General features: G+C 41.2%; 4 protein-coding genes across 8 annotated transcripts in view; 3 read left to right on the top strand and 1 right to left on the bottom strand.

Annotated features, from left to right (window-relative positions):
* Positions 1-210: 210 nt before the first annotated feature.
* On the top strand, positions 211-5988 carry LOC135089584 (succinate--hydroxymethylglutarate CoA-transferase-like). Of its 3 annotated transcripts, XM_063985354.1 has the most exons (4): positions 211-843; positions 2915-3060; positions 4309-4415; positions 4661-5988. In XM_063985354.1, exons 2-4 carry the CDS (start codon positions 2916-2918, stop codon positions 5747-5749), a joined length of 1341 nt encoding a protein of 446 aa, XP_063841424.1. In that variant the 5' UTR covers positions 211-843; position 2915; the 3' UTR covers positions 5750-5988. The 3 variants fall into 3 exon arrangements, with proteins under 3 accessions (XP_063841424.1, XP_063841425.1, XP_063841427.1); XM_063985355.1 differs by lacking the exon at positions 2915-3060 and having other exon boundaries at positions 221-843; XM_063985357.1 differs by lacking the exon at positions 211-843 and having other exon boundaries at positions 2924-3064.
* LOC135089586 (uncharacterized) lies at positions 4739-10918 on the top strand. 2 transcript variants are annotated; one of them, XM_063985360.1, is made up of 7 exons: positions 4739-4878; positions 6444-6620; positions 7223-7353; positions 7638-7760; positions 7925-8007; positions 8565-8698; positions 9631-10918. In XM_063985360.1, the coding sequence occupies exons 2-7, from the start codon at positions 6477-6479 to the stop codon at positions 9784-9786; spliced, it is 771 nt and encodes a 256-aa protein (XP_063841430.1). In that variant the 5' UTR covers positions 4739-4878; positions 6444-6476; the 3' UTR covers positions 9787-10918. The 2 variants fall into 2 exon arrangements, with proteins under 2 accessions (XP_063841430.1, XP_063841431.1); XM_063985361.1 differs by lacking the exon at positions 7638-7760.
* LOC135089585 (carbohydrate sulfotransferase 11-like) lies at positions 10417-17333 on the bottom strand. 2 transcript variants are annotated; one of them, XM_063985358.1, is made up of 6 exons: positions 16963-17333; positions 16444-16524; positions 16296-16348; positions 14961-15220; positions 13999-14133; positions 10417-13594 (listed from the first exon to the last, which is right to left on the bottom strand). In XM_063985358.1, exons 2-6 carry the CDS (start codon positions 16503-16505, stop codon positions 13073-13075), a joined length of 1032 nt encoding a protein of 343 aa, XP_063841428.1. In that variant the 5' UTR covers positions 16506-16524; positions 16963-17333; the 3' UTR covers positions 10417-13072. The 2 variants fall into 2 exon arrangements, with proteins under 2 accessions (XP_063841428.1, XP_063841429.1); XM_063985359.1 differs by lacking the exon at positions 16963-17333 and having other exon boundaries at positions 16444-16914.
* A 2006-nt stretch (positions 17334-19339) lies between these two features.
* The window catches only part of LOC135089583 (zwei Ig domain protein zig-8-like), a 53113-nt gene continuing 51580 nt past the window's right edge, over positions 19340-20872 (top strand). Inside the window, exon 1 of the mRNA XM_063985353.1 lies at positions 19340-19369. The gene's annotated coding sequence lies outside the window, so the exon portion shown is untranslated. The remainder of the gene's footprint in view (positions 19370-20872) is intronic.

Raw genomic sequence — 20872 nt, 5'->3', positions numbered from 1 at the left:
ATGACAGACAGGAATGGATTGCAAGTTGTGTGGGCGGTAAGAATGGCAGGGAGGAATCAAAATGAGCGTGAATGGGTGGTAACAAGAGGAGGCAGAGTGGGAGCCGAATGGGATGTGAGAAAATGGAAGAAAGAGATAGACAAAGAAGTGAAATGTGTGGGACTGAATGAATGGAAGAATGAAATAGAAAGAAAGAAGACCCTGGAATGGTACAAGGAGAAAGAGGCCCCGAGGTATGAAAGGTGGTATGATGGAAGCCTGGGCGGTGATCTTCTCTTCCGAGCGAGGGCACAGCCACAGTGTATGGATGTGAATGCAAGGAGTTACAGGTGGTCTGAGTCCCGCAGCAAAGTGTGACATGGGAGAGGATGAGACGGTAGAACATGTGGTGCTGGAGTGTGTGAAGTATGGCAGAGACAGGAATGAGATGATGCAAGTGATACTGACTGAGTTAGGGCATGATAGGAATGAAAGAGTGGAGAAGACAGGAAAGGAATGGATGGTGTTGTTGCTGGGACTGGGTAGAGAGGCCAATGAAAGGATGATTGAGGCGGTGAAAGAGTTTCTGGAGAGAATGTGGCGTGCCAGGTGTATGAACAATTAGGATAGAGGATGCTGTTCGTTTCTCTTTTTTTTTTTTTCCCCTTTCTACAGGAGTTGCCGATCCAAAGGCCTGGCTCAGGAGTGATCCTGTGCCACCTGTACCATCAAGATCAAGATCAAGATCAAGAGTCGAGGTGACACATTAGTAGAAGTAGCAGCTGGTCTGGTTGTGTGCTGTTGTCTTCATCATTATTCAGGAGGCCTGTTTTGCGTCTAACTGTGCTACACTCAAGGAGCAAGGTGAGGGGATGGTGGTGTTGGGAGCAATTGTGATGACAGTGTGGCTGAGGCGAGGTAAGTGGAAGTAAATGTTACAGGTGTTGTGGTGAATGATGGTGTGAGGTCAGTGGTGCTGGTGGTGGTGGTGGTGGTGTGTGTGTGTGTGTGTGTGTGTGTGTGTGTGTGTGTGTGTGTGTGTGTGTCAGTCACGCACACCAGGCTAGCATACAGTGAGGGAGACAAACCATATGACATGTGTAACATTTTGGTTATATAAACTGTGTTGTACATAATTATTATACAGATCGGCTTGGAGCTGTGATTGCAAAAATTAACCCCCTTTCATTGGGCTTCGGTTGAAGTAACATGCATTTCCTTTATATTTTTATGCGTTTTGGCTGGGTGAGCCGTGTCAACTGCCACAGCCTGGATTCAAACCTGGGCTCACAGATTTGTAGCTTGGCATACCAGCCATTGCACTATACCTTCTTATATTTTTGTTGTCTGCCTGTCTGTTACAGACTACATCACCAAAATGTATATCATCTCTCCTTGTAATTTTTTTGCCTCCTCTGGCTTCTTTTACCATCTCTTGGTTGCCATTCTTTTGAACATGTCACGCTGGGCAAGATTCTAAAAGCACAAGCAGCAAGTCTGAGTAGCAAGCCTTTGGTGGAAAGCAGTAGCCTAGTAAGGGCATTAACTTAAAATTGTGCAGCTGTTACACCATTAGTTCAGTTTACTTGGTGTTCTGTTTATAAAAGTTAGGGAGAAGAAAATGTGCATTTCTTTCATTATGGCTGCAGAGAAGTTAATGGGTTTGGTGTCACACTCCAGAATGGACATTTTGTCTTTTTTCTCTTGAAAAGTCTTTGATTTTAGAGTTCAAAAGGACTTGTCTCCTTACATTATCATGAGGTGTTGTACACCTCAGGGCTCTGACAGGTGATGCATATATGTGCCAATCAATTTACCTCCCTTAAATCAAATGGAGGTAGGAGAGAAATTTTTTTGAAACTATTTTGCAAAACTGACAAAGCTGCTCCATACCACTTTTTTTGTGACTTTCCGTCTGGTAGTCATTATAAAGCAAGAATCATGGAAGGATCTGCCTTCGTCCCGATACATGGCTAAGTGCAAACACAATTTGTCCACTCCCTGTAAGTGCTGTTAGACAATGAATCACATTTATGGAACTTCTGGGCACAGTGGAAGAGCATTCCTTTTGAGATTTGGGGAGAGGTGAGGGGCAGATGGGGCAAGACAAGGCAGGAGCTGCAGGCGTGTGATCTGTAGCCAGAGCCATGTCCACTTTAATGAACACACACTGGCCACCACCCTTGAGGAGCGGCTCGTGATATATTGTTAATCAACCTTTACTGCCGCGTGAACTAAAATAACGAGTCTGACAAAAGCACCATTAGGAAGGAGAGGGATAGATGTTTCTTAGGTTATGTGTTTCATTATTCTAGGATCTGTATTAATTAAAGGAAATATACTTACAAGAATAAGAAAGATTTTTCTGTAAAAACCCTCATTATAAGAAGAGGTTCTCATGCCAGACACCCATTGCTTAGAAGTTAAGAAGACCAAAAAGACTGCAAAAAGAAAAAAAAAATAAATAAATAAATAAATAAAAATGAACAAACAGTAGGAAATGAGTACTGATGAAAAGTATAAGTGTGTAGCTGCATTGGCAGATATATATAGAGAAATTCCTGTTTGTACAAAGAGTGGATAGTGATGGTGAAAGTGAAAATGCATCTAATATGTTTGCAAGTCAAGTAAGGGTAAAGAAAATCAAATATGGAGAGATTGAGGGATTCATGTGCGACACCTTGGTGGTTTGCCAACAGGAAGGATGGCAGAGTGTGAGATGACCAGAAATGTGCACATGAGTGTGATGGATGTGGTGGATGCACAAGGATGACCATGTGAAATAAGAAGACAGTGTTCAAGTAAGCAAGAAGATGAGAGAAGGATGAGCAGTCATCGGAAAGAACAGAAATTTAGTTAAATGGCTATATTTTTTACTTAGCCATGTGTATGTCACATGACAAAGTTGCTGCCATGAACTGCCTTTTATCCGCAGCATGCAGCAGGTGTGTGGAAACATGTGCTGGCGGCTGACTCGTCACTTGACAGCACGTACTTTCACAGTGGTGCGTTGGGTCAAGGGACATCACGCCTGCCTTCCTGCAGCATCTGTCTCCATCCTACCAGCCAGGCATTCTTCCAGTAGGCAAGAGCTTTTTACTGCAGTACCCTAGCAAACATTAAGTTTGAGAAAATTAACTTAAGGACAATTTATTATCTGTAGTGTCTCTGAAAATTATACATACTTTAGTCTTTTGATGAGATATCATGAGAGATAAACCAAAACAATTTTATGGACATTTTCTGTAATTATTTAATGTATGATGCTTTACTGTAAATAAGTGAAAGTAATTCTTACTTTTACTATTAATATTTGAAGGAAAGTAATTTTGTGTTCATTAGTTGCAATGAGAAAACAGATTTGTGATGTGAGACAAATAACAGCCAATCGTTGCTCAGAGTAAATCATAAGTTTGCAGATGTAGTACATACTACGTAACTCTGCCATACTGTGGGTAATGTCATGTATTATCATGTGTATGTGTGCGTGTGTGTGGTGTACATGTATGTTTGTGTACCTTCAACATTTGTGGGGCTTAGGTAATAAAGGCATCGGTGAATGTTGAAAATTCCCTAATAATTGGTGTGGCCCTAATAAAAAAAACTGAACCACCTATGGTGGTAAGTACTCTATACCCCTATATGGCCTTCATTTAGTAAAGGAAAGCCCTTAACACATGTATTTATAAATACTTTATTTTATAAAGTAAAATAGTGATGGATTTTAAGGAGTGGCCTCTCACTCCATCTTCCCTACTCCTGAGTATCACCAACATGAGTGCCATTGCTGTGTCATCACAACATGCTCAAGCCTTCTGCCTCCATATCACCACTACTGCAGAAAACAAACATTTATTTTGTTGATGCACAAGTATTATCTATTGTGTATTTTTACAAATAATCATGGTAAAGTGTATTGGAGGATCTAGAGGTTATGGTGAAAATATGACATCAGTATTAATAAAAACATGATCCTGGCATGAGTGTGGGTGTGGGAGAGGGGTAGCAGTGGTGGTGGCAGATCTGCTGCTGCATCTTGAGTCCTTTGTGTTACATGTGACTTGGAGGTGTATATATCTCTCATGTTACACAATTTGCATTAGAATATTGTACATTAGCAATGATCTAAATATTTATATGTATATATCTATATCTGTCTATCCATCTATCTATTCATTCATCTATCTATTTGTCTGTCTATCTTTTCATCTATCTATCTATCTATATATGTATTTATATATTGTGTGTGTGTGTGTGTGTGTGTGTGTGATAGAAGAAAGTTGATGAAAATTAAATAAACAAATGCTTTCCTGGACATTTCTCTCTCAGCTCAAGATGGTCCTCTCTCAGGAGTCAGGATTGTTGACTTAACCCGGATATTGGCAGGACCATTTGCCACAATGGTCCTCAGTGACCTGGGAGCTGAGGTCATCAAGGTAATGCACACTCAATTCCTTGGTGAATCTTATTTTGTCATTGCCTTAAGGATCCTGAGTTAAATTAACAAATTCTATAATAGTTTCCACTATTAGAGTGGTGCTTCTGCTTGGAATCACAGTTGGGGTCTAAATCATTCATGGTGTGCAATATACAAAAGGATCTTACCAACATTACTGCTGGCTCATGGATAATAAGTTGACAGTGTTGCTTCATCATTCTGAGAGAAGTGTGATGTCTCCAGGTGGAGCGGCCAGGCTCTGGGGATGACACCCGCACGTGGGGCCCTCCCTTCCTGGGCACAGAGAGCTGTTACTTCCTGAGTGTCAATCGTAACAAGAAGAGTGTGGCAGTGGATCTGAAACAGCCAGATGGAGTGCAGGTGGTCCAGGACCTTGTCTGCTGCAGTGACGTGCTTGTGGAGAACTTTGTTCCCGGGGCACTGGATCGCCTTGGCTTAGGGTATAGTGACTTGCAAACACTTGCTCCACGCTTGATCTACTGCACCATCTCAGGGTATGGTGCCTCAGGCCCGTACAAGAGCCGTCCTGGGTATGATGTGATGGCTGCTTCCTTTGGGGGTCTGCTTGGGGTGACAGGACCTAGAGATGGGGAGCCCTGCAAAGTTGGGGTGGCCATGACTGACTTGGCCACTGGATTATATGCTCATGGAGCCATCATGGCAGCCCTGCTGGAGAGGCAGAAGACAGACTGTGGCCAAAGGATTGACTGTAACTTGTTGTCTACTCAGGTATCTTGCATGGTAAACCTTGCTTCAAACTACCTTAATGGAGGCAGGGAAGCCCGTCGATGGGGCACTGCCCATGAGAGTATTGTACCTTACCAGGGCTTCCCAACTGCTGATGGCCACATCACTATTGCTGCTGGGAGCAATGACCAGTTCTCTGCCCTGTGCCGTGTCCTAGGCCTACCTGAACTACAGACAGATGAACGCTACTCCACTAATGCACTGCGTGTGGAGCACCGGGAGTCTCTCCTGGCAACCCTCACTGCAGCCTTTAGGAAGCGTTCCACTGAGGAATGGCTGGCAGTGTTGGAGGGGTGCCCCTTCCCTTACGCCCCCATCAACAGTCTCTCCCAGGTGTTCTCTGACCCACAAGTGGTTCACAGTGGGCTGGTGGAGGAAGTGCAGCATCCAGGTGTGGGTTCAGTGAAACAGGTGGGACCTGCAGTGACCTTTAGTGCCTCACAGAATAAGGTCCGGGCAGCACCACCACTCCTGGGGCAGCATACCCACCAGGTTCTCACTGAGGTGCTAGGCTACACTGAGCATCGGGTGGAGGAGTTGAGGAGGCAGGGGGTGGTCAACTGATGCTTGCCAATTCTGCAATGGGTGGAAATAGTTGTGATGTTAAAGATCTATTCTTGTATTGACCACATGTGCAACTTCTAAGTCAGTCTTTTAAATAACTTATTTTTATACTGCTTTAAATACATCACACAAAGACAGTTACACAAAGACAGACTTAATGTGTGCTGTTGTGTAGTTAAACATCCAATGTAATCAGTGACTGAATTTTATTTATCAGTAAAATTTTTAATAAAATTGCATCCTTATAATTTTTCTTCCCTTTAATTGTGATAATTTCATGTTAAAAGAGTGAATAGTATGTGTTATGCATGAGGCAGCAGGAGACTCGGCACTACATGAATCTTTCTGTTGATTGCAGAAAGGAAAGCAAACATAAATACATGCTTCTTGGAATAGCAAAGATCTGCTGAAGACTCGGTGAAAATAAAAATTTGAAGTCACTCATTAACTTGCTGCAATAGCTGATGAATAATGGATCCCATTAGAGGGTCTTTATAAGGAAAGCATGCAGGAAATGGGAGGGAAATTAGACATTATACAATCAACAGAGTAATATGTTGAAGTAAAAACAAGGTAGATTATGCTATAGTAACCTTTAGGTGATGGTTAATTTCTGAATAAATATATTTTTAATGCCTATCATGGATGTATTTATAGATATTACAACAATATATAATCTGTAATGCACCAACAGAAGCAACAATAAAGAAAAACAAAACACCGCAGAATGGCAGGTGTTTTGGAAAGAGTCTTCCCACTGGGAACTTCAGGTGAGGTGTTGGCTGGATACCGCAGCACAAGGTTCTCCCCCATGCCCTCCACATTCATCCTGGGTCCTGCACACTGCAACAAGTCAGCATTGTTAATGCAGGTGTGTGTGTGTGTGTGTGTGTGTGTGTGTGTGTGTGTGTGTGTGTGTGTGTGTGTGTGTGTGTGTGTGTGTGTGTATTACCTAACTTACCTAGTTGTAGTACTGTAAAATTCCCTTACTCCAACAGCTTATAACTCAGATTTTCCAGCAACCTGAATTTTTGAGAGTAGGGAAAAACTGTGATAAATCAACTCATCATACTCACTGCTGCTGGGATGAAAAATACTACCATTGTTTTCCCTGTGTGTTTATGAATGACAGCTGAAAGGTACTGAGTGAAGTGATTGGCTCTTCCTCCTCTGTAATTTTATATTGATGATAAAGCAAAGGACATGTTCTTAAATGTGTTTGCTTTTAATCTTAACTACTTGCAACAGACTTTAGTAGAACCAGATTAATAATCTCTGTGGCCTTTAAAAGTTAATCTAATAAGAACCCTAGACTTTTAAAAATACAGACCAAGGTGTTATGTAGGTGCCTTATCTTGGCTACCACTTTTAAGGTGCATCGTTAGCCAGGTAATACATCAATAGATATGAGGGATATGCACTAGAATATTCTAAAAGAAGTCTTCTTATGAATCCTCCAATCTTCATCCTCAGGCAGCAATAAGTGAAGCAGCAGCAGATGGTCAAGTGCTGTACATTGCACCACAGAAGCTGCAGGGCCTGCCTCCCAGTGTGGATGGGATGCCTCACCCGTCTTCCTCCTTCCTGGAAAATGTCAGATTTCTGTATGTGGGAATGATGAGTGTTCTTGTTTGTACAGAATGTTCCTACTGTAAGTCCACACACCAAATTAATACATTATTGGTCTTAACATCACTTGGTCATTCAAAATATGAACAGTTTTATTATAAGTTTACTATAGCATATTCTTGTACATCAAACAGTTTTTAAAATTTGATGGAATGCCTTTCCTTCCTACCTCTGGGAAATAATTAAAGGTGTTAGTTTTAAAATTCATTTTTACACAACAAGTTAGTGCCTCACCATTCAGTGATTTGCTGATCTTCAGACATGCTCAAAAAGAATGTGAGTTGACAGGCTACTTAGCCTCCCTCCACATGATACCAGCCGGGGACAGGCCTTCTCTCATTATTATTGATGATCTGCACTCCTTCAGCTACAGAGAAAACATGTAAGCCATGGACTTGTGTGGTACTGTAATCATTTAAGACACTTGTAACTATTTGTGCTTCATTTTCCTTAAAGCACTTTTTTTCTTTTATGATTTTATTGAAACAAGTTAATGTAATGCATACTTTATCCATGCATTTATTTTTATAAATGTATTTTGATCAGAGATGCAGCAAGTCAGTTGGTGAATGCAGCAAGAATTCTGTCTCTTGCCCAGGAGTCAGCTGAATTCTGTTCAAACTCCCCAGGTGTGTGCTGTACCAGTCCAGTGACTCCACCTTTGTCAAATGATTATTGCTACAAGTGTAAAGAAATAACCATGAATGTTTAAAAAAAAAAAAAAAAAAAAAAAAAAAAAAAAATATATATATATATATATATATATATATATATATATATATATATATATATATATATATATATATATATATATATATATATATATATATATATATATATATATATATATATATATATATATATATATATATATAGTACAAAATTTTCTATATCAAATAATCATGAACCTGAAGAATTCATAAAAAAAGTAAGTAAAAAATAACTGAAATTATTATTTTTCTTTTGTTTTTTGTTCACAGACTACTCTCCAGCTTTTATCACTATTTCCTTGACACTGCTAAGCATTACCCTTTGTGAGCTGTTTGATGCACTCCTTTTCTTCCTCCTGATTATACATACTTTTACTGTTCATTACATCATTATTATTAAACCTGATTGATGGGTCACATTCACTCATATTGCTTAGACATTATCACAACATTTCATTCCTCATTCCTGTTTGTAGATTGTCGAATCTCATACCCATGCTGTGTTCTGGCATCATGGACCTTAGGCACTGGCAGTCTGAAGAAGGATGAGATTAAGGCCTTTGCAAAAACCTGGTGTCATTATGTATGGAGTGTGGAGAGGAAGGCTAAAGTAAGTCATGCTGTCGGTCGTTGAATGTCTGTCGATGCAGAATACTGTGGAGTGCTATGAGTTGTGCAAATTGCTCTAGGGTTGTGAGTTTTAGCTCAGATAACAATGAACTCTGTGTTTCACTTGCATGTGCCTGTGTTGGAATTGTAATATTTTTTTGAAGTTCATGTTCAGTGTTTAATACAATTTTGTTACTTATTGATAGCACAGTATCTTTTTTCTTCAGTTCTCCGTTTTGTCTCTCTCCATATTGCATTTTGTACCAGATGAAGGCAAAATGTATTATATGTATTCACTTTTTGAAATCTCTAGATGTCAGTCTTGATGTAGAGCCTTGCGTTTCCTCATGGCTCAGTAAAACCATACAGGCATTGCAGTGTGTATAATGAAAGTGTGAATGATGTGTCATGTGTTTTATACATAGTGCATTTCACTACAGGAACCTTTGTCAGGCATCTACCTTCTCTATGTTCTCTTTTTATTTTTTTTTTGGTAGAATTATGTTACCATATGGAACTTTATAATGAATTATGTTAATATTTCATATTCTGCTTTGTTTTATCTGTAAATATCTTGGGAGTATTTTGGAAACACCGAAAAATAGATTAGGAGGCAAGGTAAAGTATCCATGAGAAGTTGTCACGGGGGATTGAACTTAGGACAGGACACTCTTGGTAAATTGGAATCTGACATACTGTTAATTAGGCCAAGATGATCACAAGGGTGAGTGACGTTTTGCTGGCCTTGACTGTTGTGTCACTCCACTTATAAGCTGCATTTCGTTGGTAACACTATTTTTTCTGAGACTTTTACTGGGCTGGTAACTACTTTTCAGTATCTCCTAAAATATGGAGTGCATAGTGCCTAAAGTTCTAGTTATATATTTTTTTGATAAATAAAATTTTAATTTGTTTTTACTTTTCACTTTTCAGAACCAAGACAGTGAGGAATTTCATCTGGTGGAGGAAGAACAAGGACGTACCTGTATTGTTGAGTTTTCCCTGCGTCTCTTGCCGTCCCCAAACCTGCTCCTTCATCAAGTAATCCTGGAGGAAAAAGAGCAAGGAGTGGCAGCCAAAGGAACCTAGTGATAATTTATGAAGTTGTGTCTGTGGCATTAGGTGTGACAAAACAGGTGATGTCAGTTTGAGTTATATTGAAAGGAATGGGAAAATTCTGGTGTCAGTCCATTTAACAGGAATCATCCATTTGAATTTGGTCACTTGTTAAAAGTCACCAGACTGCATGTAGTTGTACAGCACCTTTATTGTTAGATCTTCAAAGCTCTGTTCTTCACAGTTGTGTGTTGGTACTGCCAGAAGTATATGAATTTTACACTTGTTTTTGTTGCTCAGTAAACTTTTACGTTATTTTTTTTGTCTAGTCTGGTGCACATTCTCAGGATGTCCCTTGAAGGGATGCATATATAAGTCGCCGTACTTTCATATTTTCATATTTGTTATACTCTTACATTCTTGTTATCTTATTCTTCCACTATCTCTGTTTTACTTACACAATGGTGCTCCATGTTTTGTGGCATCTTAAATTATAACTTGTGTTTAGCAGTGATTCCAAATATATTCCATAACTAGAGTTCCACAAAAATGTCAGTTTCATGCAGAGGATGTTACTGCCATCCTTTGCTTCACTGTTTATATCCATCAATCATCCAGTATAGGTAACATTTTCAGGATATGGAAGTAGAGAAGTACCTTTGCTTTTATTTTTACTCTGCTGTTATATCTCTCCTTGTTGTACATGACAGTTATCAGATGGAGTTGCTGCAGTCACTATGCTTAATTGCTGCACTCCAGGTGGTTTTCCTGCTGCCAGTAGTTTGCTGTTCTGAAATGTGTTCAGTGTTCAGATTGAGACAAGTATTTATCATGTATTATCTCTGGATTGTTGCATGTCTGTCACTAAGATACTGTCACAAAATTATGTATTTGTGCATATTGTGGAATGTTTTTCACAACTTTCTACAAACACTATTTCAAGTCCTTGTACCTTCACTTGCCCATGTCTTGTGGCAGGGTCTGCAGACTTTCACACTATTGTCACAACATTTAAAAAACATTCACAGTGAGTATGTAATGTCTCAACAATCCAGAAATATGATTTAGATATTTTCTTTCTCACAAAGAAAGTACAATTCAAAGATTTGTTATGTATAGTTGAAGTTAGTTTATAAATGTACAAAAATACAATAATGCTACCTCATTAAGATTTTACAGAGATCCTTATTACTCATTTTCAATTTACCCACTTTTGGGATCGTGGCTGGACATGAAGGATTATTCTCAAATGTTATGGAGTCTTACTTCGACCTTTAAATATTTCTGTAATAGTTGAACATGGGTAATGCATCACGAATAGGAATAATACCCATGAAAATTGGACTACTAATCTCTGTGGCTTATGAAAATAGTCTCCTTAAAACTCCAGTACATTTAAGGGTGCGAGCCATACTACTGTACATAAAACCGTCATAAACCCTGTCTATGTAACTCTTGTCAGGTTACTACATAGGAACCAAGTTCACCTCTAACCAAAATCAGCAGCACACTCACTCAACTCAAAACATTCACTTGCTTCATAAAGGTGAATTTTGACCATGAATTGACTGGCCAAAATGTTTCAACTTGCTCAATCACATCTACTGTAGTCACTGCAAACTAATGAACATAATAATCTTTTAAGGCATACTTTTAACGATATGTAACAATGTAAGCATTACTTTTAACGATATGTAACTGTAATAAATGCATCCAGACAATTGCTTCGCCATACCATTCATGTTTGTACTTTGCATATCACACATACAAAATATTACCATTTATTGCCAGAATTGCGTGGATGAAATGCAATAATGTTAAAACGTAAAAAAAAAATACGATGCGCGTGGGAAAAAAGTGGGGGAAAAAAAGTAAGAACGAAACCTGTCAACCTTGGAAGGGAAGAAAGAACAACACCGCTGCGCCGCACCTTGCTCCAGCTGACTGCCGCATGGCCGCTGCGTTGTGGCTCATCATGCGGGTGAACTCTCGCAGGATCCATTGTGCCGGTGCTACTGTAAGTAACACGTTTCTGTTTTGTGGGGATGTTGCATGATAAAGTATGTAGGTTTTTTCAGCGATTGGGATATAGCGTGAAAGAAAACAAACCCCGAAAGAATCGGACCAATGTGTTTGATTGAGGCCATATCGTGATAGAGTGCAACATTAGTGGCTTGGGTCGACCTAAAAATGGATCCATCAGCCTGCGGCAGTGCATGGCTACTAACCAATGTGCAAATGATCTTGTAATGCGCTAAATGTATCCTTTTATCGGCTTCAAAATGCCATCCTCACCCTTACTAGTGAACTCTGACGGTCTTGTCCTCAAGTTACCACAAAAATTCACACCCACAACCACGTATCGGAGACTATTCATGACAGTCATGTGCCTTTCTCATGCCGTCGGGTTGGCTTGTCATTGGGAGGAAACATGTGATCCCTCATAATACCTGTGTTCAAATGGTACAAATGTATTTAAGTTAGAAAAGGATGGGACGAGTTCTGGGAACTTTTGCCTCTCTCTTACATCTAAGGTCTGTGTAAGAAATGCTGTGAAACCTGGAAAGTGAAGGACAAAGTCTACTGGTAAAATCAGATGGAGATGAGGATTATAAGATAGATGATGGATGTGTGGTACTTTAGTGAACAACAGACCTGATGTGCATTAGTTAAGTGATAAGAATTAGAGTGAGAGGATTTGGACATATTGAGAGGACGGTGGAAAATGATGGGATGAAAAGAGTTAACGATCTGAATGTAGTGGACGGAGTTTTTGAAGATCAAATGAAGAAAACGTGAAGTGGCCAAGTATACACGCGCGCACGCACGCACGCGCACACGTCATGATAAAAACAAACTTAGTATTTATATCTCAAACCTAAATGAAACTTGATTATTTTGAATAAAGTTATGGTTGTCACACATTGGCCGAACTTTAACTGCATTTTGCCACAAGATTCTAATGCAAAAGGGTTTATGTGTTCTTCCAAAACATTTTGTTTGTTCACCAATGCAAAATTTTATCATTCTACCTTTATTTGCACAAGATCACTTGGAAAAGCACTACCAGTCCAGCTGCTTCCTCCACAAGGAGTTACTAAACTGCCTCACATTCACAGATCAGTCCAGTATGGAGTTATAGAAATGTTCACGTACATGGACTGCTTTACGACACTCACGTTATAGGCCAGAAACGCTTCATGTGCCGGGTTTCTTTCCCTGCCCCTGAATATCTTTCAACATTCCAGAAAGACCTGCATTATTATTTCTAAGCACTACATTTTTGTGTGTTCTTTTGGATGGACTGCAATGTGCACCCCTAAACCAAACCGCCAAAAGGCTGATATTCGAATGCCTCAAAGTCTCGCCGATACACCTGATACAGGTCATGGCGTTGTGCTTGGGACAGATTAGCCATGTATTGAGGCAGGAGGGATGCGGTTTTACTTGGCACAAAGGGTGGATAGTGAAGATAATCAGGAGCCCCAATTAACCGCAAGAAACGTTCGGAGTCGTCTGCCAATGTTTCGTATTTGGCAATAACATCATATTTTATAGCACAAGGGAAACAGAGTTGGTGGTAAGGCCTCCAGTGTTCATTCAAGTGAGGCTTGGAGAAGCCATTCACATAATTCACAAATGCTGTGAAGGTGACTTCTGTGTTGGCACCCATTCCATGTTTCTTGTTGTATTTTATGATGTTGTTGACATATTGTCCCCAGAACGTATGGTTCTTGCCGTGCTCCAGCTTGTTTCTGTAGGCCGAGAGGAGGCGCTCATAAGGGTCCCGAACTATCAGTAACTTCGTGTAGGTGTTGAGCTTGTTTTGCAGCACTGAAACCTGGTGAGAGAGAGAGGGTTAATCTCATTCTTACACACATGCACACACTTTACCATTGTGGCAAAATTATGATAAAAGCAGTGGTGTGATAATAGACTTGTCTCATTTGCAGTATTAGTTTTTTGTTTTTTTCCTTTTGTAAACTGACATTTTAGAATCATGCGGGTGTTAATGCCAGATAGGATGGAGAGAGTAATCCCCGCAAAAAAGTACGTCGCAGCTAAACTTTCTGCGCCAATATTACTATCCTTTATACACATTTTTTTTTTTACGTTACAGATGGGCCCCATATCAAGTCATTAGCTGAGAAAAAAAATAAACACAAATGCGCGCCATGATGTGTATTACGTCTTTAATGATGTTCATGAAAAGGTTAGAATGGGCAGAACGAGAGGTGGACTCACATTATACGGCTGTTTCACCAACATCATTTTATTGTGCAGCAAATGTGGCACAAATTTCTTGATGTCCAGCGGGTTCTTAATGGTGGTCATCCCCGTTAGGATCATCCAGATGCTCTTCCAGGCGGTGCAGCTCACCTGTGGGAAGGAGTGATGTAAGAACACAGGTGGGGTAGGAAGGTGTGGAGCAAGTGCCACAATGCCATGTAATGATGGTATAATGCAGGGCAAGAGTATTGTTGCCAGTGTGGAAGCCATACACATGAAAGGGTCTCACTGATCCCTCACTATCCCTGTGATTGCTGCTGACACTTGTTGCTTCAAACTGATAAGCCATGATCATTCTAGCGAGCAAAGATCTAACTTCAGACACTATAGTTTCTACCAGTCACTTTTGTTGTCAGTGGTTTCTCTTGAAATAATAAGTGAAACTCACGCCACACCATTTCATTAATTAAGCTTGAGGAGGAGCCATGGGAGCCAAAGGGTTAAGGCGCCACCATAGCGGGGCCACATGTGCTGCAGGGTCAGGGGTGGTGAGTGTTCTTAAGTGTCAGGGACAACAAATCCTCAATCACTAGTGTGTGCCTTGCGTCACCAACAGGTTTTCATGTACTAATTTAATCTGGCTCCAAGATTTTACCTTCACTCATGATGTTCGGTCTTCCCGTCTTAAGTTTTCATTGATGTTCTTTGTTCCTTGTCTTTCGACTCAATCTGAATACTAAGGACTTGCTTCAAGATATATGAATTATGTACCTGTCAATCCCTAAGAAGGCTGGCTGATGCTGCTAGACGTCTTGTGTGCAGGCATGTCCGTTCGTGTCTTTGTATCTCAGAGTATAAGGCTGTGAGATAGTACCTGCTGTGTGACCTGACTGAGGTCAAAGCTTTCCACCACTATCTTATCGTTTGCGTGTGTGGTTAGAGGTCTCAAGCGATGCCAAAAAGAGCACAAGCTATACCTTGGGCACAAAGCAGTAGAGAGCCTTGTGACGATCATCCACCAGGAGGAAGCTCATGTCCGTCATGCTCCTCGGAAGGTACTCCCTCGCCTTGGGTGACCACTCACGACACGCCTGCCTGAGGGTCGTTTTCCGGCGCCTCTGCTCGGCCTCCCACCGCAGAGTTCGCTGGCGCTCCTCGTCACCGCCAGACTCCGCCCCCGTCTTTTTAGGCCTCCCTGTGTTGACCTCACGACCTGGCTGCGTCATCTCGCTTGTTTCTGAAGGTGCGCAACAGATGAGAAATTCAGTAGAAAAGTGTGTTGAGAAATTTATGCAAATGCGTGGATGTTTCATAGCCTTTGAGTCAGTATATTGGGTTACAGCTGTTCTGGATGCTTATGTTCATGCAAGCTCTTAATTAGTTGTTCTTTTTACTTGAAAGTGTGTGTGTGTGTGTGTGTGTGTGTGTGTGTGTGTGTGTGTGTGTGTGTGTGTGTGTGTGTGTGTGTGTGTGTGTTTAAAGATTTTTATTTCTTAATTTTATTTTATTTTTCTTCCATCAGTTTATCTAATATTGAAATACTTGGTGGTTGGCCTGCTAATGCTGCCTGTCACGCGGGTGTGCTGGGCAGACCTGACATCTGGCGGCAGGCTGTGAGCTGAGGTGCCGGTGTGGGAATTGAGGGCATTCCATCAAGAACGAGTAAAAAAAAAATATATATATATTATGATGAACACCAAACTTTCATTAGAAAATAAATCAGGGTTATGTAATATTCACGGTCTTGTAAGGGATAGGGATCGAAAAACGGTATAATGTATGTTATACTTTCCATCAATTTATTTCAGAAGTATATATATATATATATATATATATATATATATATATATATATATATATATATATATATATATATATATATATATATATATATATATATACGAACTTTGAAATGTGCTTCAAGTTGTGTATTAAAACATTTCGGCATGTATGTAGCATGTTAGTCTTACACTGGTTGGATGAGTTGTTTAGTGAAGAGTAAACTCTACGTATGTTTCGTGCGGAGGATAGTTACGGTTTTATTTATGCCATTATTATTATTATTATTATTATTATTATTATTATTATTATTATTATTATTATTATTATTATTATTATTATTTTATTATTATTATTATTTCTTATATAATGCCACTTTCAAACCACTAATTGTCAAGGGTACCCGCTAAATTTTATAAGTATAGAAAAATGTAACATTGAAACCCGCAAAACTCGTGGGATGAATTGCCGCCAGATGTCAGGCCAGCTCAGTTGCTACCCAGTGCGGTAGTGCTTGACTCCTGACGCCTCACCGGCAGGGGTGACGAGGGCCCACCTGGGTGCCGTCCTGTCCGGGCCTCCGCTCCTGCAACGCCACCACACCACAAGGTTAAGTGATGAAGTACTGGCAGTAGTAAGACTACCAAAATATAGACTGTACGTGCTGGCCAAGACACTCACCACAGCATGCAGGTGAAAAATGCCACGCTCAGGGAGAGGAGAGATTTTGCGAGGCGTGACATATAGGACTGCGTGAACCTCCTGCATGAGAGGAAATGAAACACTGATAAGACTGGGAGTGGGAGGTTGTTGTGGGCTGGTAACACTGACAGCACCACGCATACACAAAACAGTCACAAATATATCTTCTGTTGGAGGTCAGAGGTGTGAGAGTTCCTTAATACGCCTTTACGCTCCCTGGATGCATCATTATTGTGGGAAAGGTGAGACTTGTTTGACGGAGTGCGGCTGTCCCGTTGTACCGCCCTGAGTGGCACAGCGACCTTACGCCACCAAGGGTCAGCGGTCGTAGCGGGGTCGGGGGCGTGGCTCAGAGCATCACAGACATCACTGAAGCTTTAAATGTTCTTGGTTACTGAGAGAGAGAGAGAGAGAGAGAGAGAGAGAGAGAGAGAGAGAGAGAGAGAGAGAGAGAGAGAGAGAGAGAGAGAGAGAGAGAGAGAGAGAGAGAGAGTTTACCTGTAAGTCTCAAGAAGTTGGAGTGAAGAGGGCGTCGCGGGGCCGTTCAAAGTGGATGAATGTGAGTACAGGACTGGAAGCGAGCGAGCAGGTACTGGCAAGACGCTGGTGGTGGGAGCAAGTGAGAGGGAGAGGTGGCGTGCTTACATGCCAGCTTCTCAGGAGAGTTAGCACGCTATAGGTGGATGGGTGTGTGTGTACTTATCCTCGTAAATAGTTGAAGACGTGATTTGAATTTGGTTCGTTTCTTCCTGTCTCTGTAAATTATTCTCATTCAGTGTGTGTGTGTGTGTGTGTGTGTGTGTGTGTGTGTGTGTGTGTGTGTGTGTGTGTGTGTGTGTGTGATTTGAATTAGGCTAATGCATCCTCCTCCCATATTTCTTCCTCCATTATCTGTAATGTGAGAAAACACGTGACAAACTGATATATTTTACCAAACGCTCTCTCAATTTCCGCGTATCTTGGTCGTCTCGTAATCATGATCGAATTTGACGTAACGAAATATAACTGAGAAAGCAAACAAACCATAACCGTTAAATGAGTAGTAAAGATTTGCATCACTGGTACGTAATGGTGTGTGTGTGTGTGTAACAGCTGTAATCCTGTCACAGGTGTACGCACAGTGAAAGAGTCGCCGCGCGGCCAGGTGAGGGAGGAAGGCAGACGTCACTTGAGCACGCCGTTAAGTCCACAATGACCGCGCCGGATCAGGAGGTAGGTCACTGAAACACACACACACACACACACACACACACACACACACACACACACACACACACACACACACCAGGCAAACGATCATGAATTCGTTATGTATAGCTTTAATTTTCTTTATTATATTAAACTGTCTCTTATTATACGTTGTTACTACAGATTTGATTATAATAACGATGAAACGCCAAAGTGAAAAGAAAATGACGTCCCTGATGCATTCAAGTTTGGTAAAAGCTTGTAGTTTCATGCGTGTCTTTCTCGTTTTAATCTTATATCTGCTGTGGCACCTCTCCAGGCTTAAGAATAATAAATAAATAAATAAAAATAAATAAATAAAAGCGTAAATATAAATTTCTAAGATTTTGTGCCTCTGGATTTATTTTTTATTCAGTAAAATCGTTTAAGGTTACTCCAGTGGTGCCTGTGCAAAGACTGCTCTGAATCCTGTGTATCTGAATAACAACCGGTGCAGCCTCCACAGTAATTCCTCTTCCTTGGAATGGGTCAGTGTTATATAGCCAGGAGTGCGTCACCTCAGTATAATGAAGTTGTGAACCACATTGTGAAATGTTTCGTCGCCTTATCTACTGCATTTTAACAGGATCTAGTGGAAATTACCGTGAGTCTCAAATTGTGTTTTTGTGATTGTAATGTTAATTTACCAAGGATTCTTCATTATCACTGGCAAGAAAACATCCATGAAAACCAACCTTATTATTTCTTTGGCCTTTGAAAATAGTCATAATGAAGGTCCACAGCGTTTTGAAAATACAGGTCACTCTCTAGCTGGACATGGAAAGTAGTCAAACAGTGGAGGACGCATGCCAAGCTGTACTCTGCCCGGGCGCCTTGAATCTGCCGCCGGAATAAGGTCGCTCGCGACTGTTGGATCTACACTTATCGCTTACCTCGAGTTACTCCGTGTAGCAAGTACCTCCGCAGGGCGAGGTGCGGTGCGGCGTGAAGAGCAGCGCAGACCGAGAGTGGTAATTCACACTGCTGTGTGGACACTGGTGGCACTGTGTCCTGCACGCACTGGACGCCTTGACGCTTGAAAGAGAGAGAGAGAGAGAGAGAGAGAGAGAGAGAGAGAGAGAGAGAGAGAGAGAGAGAGAGAGAGAGAGAGAGAATAAAATAGTTTCAGTTCACTTTTACCGACGTTTTGCTGCTAAAGAGTTTCTCCCTCACGGCGAGATGTGAGTGCGAGGCAACGCTTTCCTGACCTGCTTCTCCCTTTGCACTGCCTAGTGGACTGGTCAGCTGCTGGGCTCTGGCTGCCTGATTGGCTGGCTGGTGGGAAGGAGGGCAGCGGGTGGCGGTGATGTTTGTTTTAGTAACCTTTTTCAGCCTTTCTGCCTACCTAACACAGTCACGATCTTCGCAGTAACGCATCTTGGGGGCAGATTACCAAGTGTAATTTTAATTTTATCCCTTACACTTACAAGCCACAATTATTGGGACTTGTTTTAATTGTGATGTTATTCTCATAAACACTATTAGTCGGCTTGCCATTAGTTTTTTTCTCTCTCTCTCTCTCTCTCTTTCTCTTTGATAAAAATGGAGTCATGAGATCATTCCTGAAAAAAAAAAAGCCACCAACCTCCATTAAAGTCTGCGTACAGTGGAGGGGCTGAACTGCCCGGGAATGCAGGGCAAGGTGTGCAGTGCTGTGCGGGGCGATGCTCTGCAGAGAGTGAGTTGAGAGGTGACGCGGGTCTTTGTCAGGAAATGTGTGGATACATGAGTTGTGTATTTGAATACAAATACTTCAAACTCCCACGAATACTAATAAACTGAAGTACTATTATTCTAATACGAATACAAAGACCTCATGAAGGTATTCGTAAAATCAGTCATGAACACTTTTCCGTGAAATGCACATTGATGTCATTTGGTTAATCATTGTCCTTAAGCTATAGTGTGGTGAAACGGCTTCATGAACAGTGACTTGTGACTGGTGATGGAGGAGGAGGAGGAAGAAACATCACAAATTGCGGTATTCGTGAGCCCGCGACAACTGTTATATAACAAAACTAGAAAGAAAATCAAACCTTACCTTGCAGTCAGAAGATATCGGTGTAATTTTTTCTTTAGCATTTTTAAAGGCAATAGAAAGTCTGCCGCGCTGTTTACTCAGGTGCTGAATTCATTGTAACCTCCACCATGCCTTGCGTAAGTGTACATACATGTATTATTCTTGTGGTAAAAGAACAGTAGAGAATAAAAATAAAGACCCTGCTTCGGCCTGGACAACCCTACCGTCGGCTTCTGCCACGTGGCAAGCGAGTCACATCCAGGACTCCTCCCTGTGAGGGCGGCGGCAGGTTGGCAGGCTAAAGGGGGTCGTGACATCCTGCGAATAGCTGTACTGTGTCCTTCCATCCAGAAAACAAAACAAGACTAACGGTTTTCTCTGATTATAAATTGGCAGTGTTCGTCTGATTATTTAAAGAATGGGAATATTCTCCCAAAATATTCTAAAACGAATGGGAAGACTGATTTCTAGGCGCAAATTTTCGAATATGAATATACCTAGATAATGCACAGTGTATGCGAATACAAATGAACCCTGATACTGTATAATGTATGCGAATACAAATACCGAATGCGAACACTCCATCTGGCCGTTCTGTGCCTTCAAATCTCGGTATTCTTTCCATCCTGACATATTTTAAAGCACACGTTGTCGCATTTATCTCACCCTTTCTAATAGTTTATTTATGCACGTTATCATTGTCACTTGAACCGTAAAAACTCTTGAAAACCCGTGTAGCTTCACCTAGAGCCTTTTGAAACACTGGAGGTGGGGCGCAGAAGTGTTTCAGATTATGGTATGTCGCGAGTTGGTGCACATCGCAGTGAAACGTTAAATTCTATCACTGTTCACCGGGATGTGTTGTCTCGGCGATGGGTTCGGTGGAGGATATGAAGTGGAGTTTGGAAAGGCATAAGCATGTTCTGGTGCCGCTACAAAGGACGCCTCAGTTTCAACATGAGCATTCCACCCTCACTGGGACATAACGGGTGAATGCAAGACACAGATTCATGTTTGATGACGTTACTTTTCTGTCACGTCTTTCATCCGCATGCCGTACCATTTCACCTCTCTCTCTCTCTCTTTCTCTCTTGAAAAGTAAACACGAGAGAGAGAGAGAGAGAGAGAGAGAGAGAGAGAGAGAGAGAGAGAGTATTGGAA

This window comes from Scylla paramamosain, chromosome 33, assembly GCF_035594125.1.
Source record: "Scylla paramamosain isolate STU-SP2022 chromosome 33, ASM3559412v1, whole genome shotgun sequence".
NCBI lineage: Eukaryota > Metazoa > Arthropoda > Malacostraca > Decapoda > Portunidae > Scylla > Scylla paramamosain.
The sequence above is the reverse complement of the archived record's forward strand: the minus strand, read 5'-3'. Positions and strand labels throughout refer to the sequence as shown.

What these genes read in the sequence shown, in the direction of transcription:
- LOC135089584 (XM_063985354.1), top strand. Translation starts at nt 2,916, where the DNA reads ATGCAGCAGGTGTGTGGAAACATGTGCTGGCGGCTGACTCGTCACTTG. An exon ending in ACCAGCCAGGCATTCTTCCA is followed by an intron (nt 3,061 to 4,308) that starts GTAGGCAAGAGC and finishes TTTCTCTCTCAG; the next exon opens with CTCAAGATGGTCCTCTCTCA. An exon ending in TGGGAGCTGAGGTCATCAAG is followed by an intron (nt 4,416 to 4,660) that starts GTAATGCACACT and finishes TGATGTCTCCAG; the next exon opens with GTGGAGCGGCCAGGCTCTGG.
- LOC135089586 (XM_063985360.1), top strand. Translation starts at nt 6,477, where the DNA reads ATGGCAGGTGTTTTGGAAAGAGTCTTCCCACTGGGAACTTCAGGTGAG. An exon ending in AGTCAGCATTGTTAATGCAG is followed by an intron (nt 6,621 to 7,222) that starts GTGTGTGTGTGT and finishes CTTCATCCTCAG; the next exon opens with GCAGCAATAAGTGAAGCAGC. An exon ending in GTGTGGAGAGGAAGGCTAAA is followed by an intron (nt 8,699 to 9,630) that starts GTAAGTCATGCT and finishes TTCACTTTTCAG; the next exon opens with AACCAAGACAGTGAGGAATT.
- LOC135089585 (XM_063985358.1), bottom strand. Translation starts at nt 16,505, where the DNA reads ATGTCACGCCTCGCAAAATCTCTCCTCTCCCTGAGCGTGGCATTTTTC. An exon ending in TTTTTCACCTGCATGCTGTG is followed by an intron (nt 16,349 to 16,443) that starts GTGAGTGTCTTG and finishes GTGGCGTTGCAG; the next exon opens with GAGCGGAGGCCCGGACAGGA. An exon ending in GGCCCTCGTCACCCCTGCCG is followed by an intron (nt 15,221 to 16,295) that starts GTGAGGCGTCAG and finishes GCGCACCTTCAG; the next exon opens with AAACAAGCGAGATGACGCAG.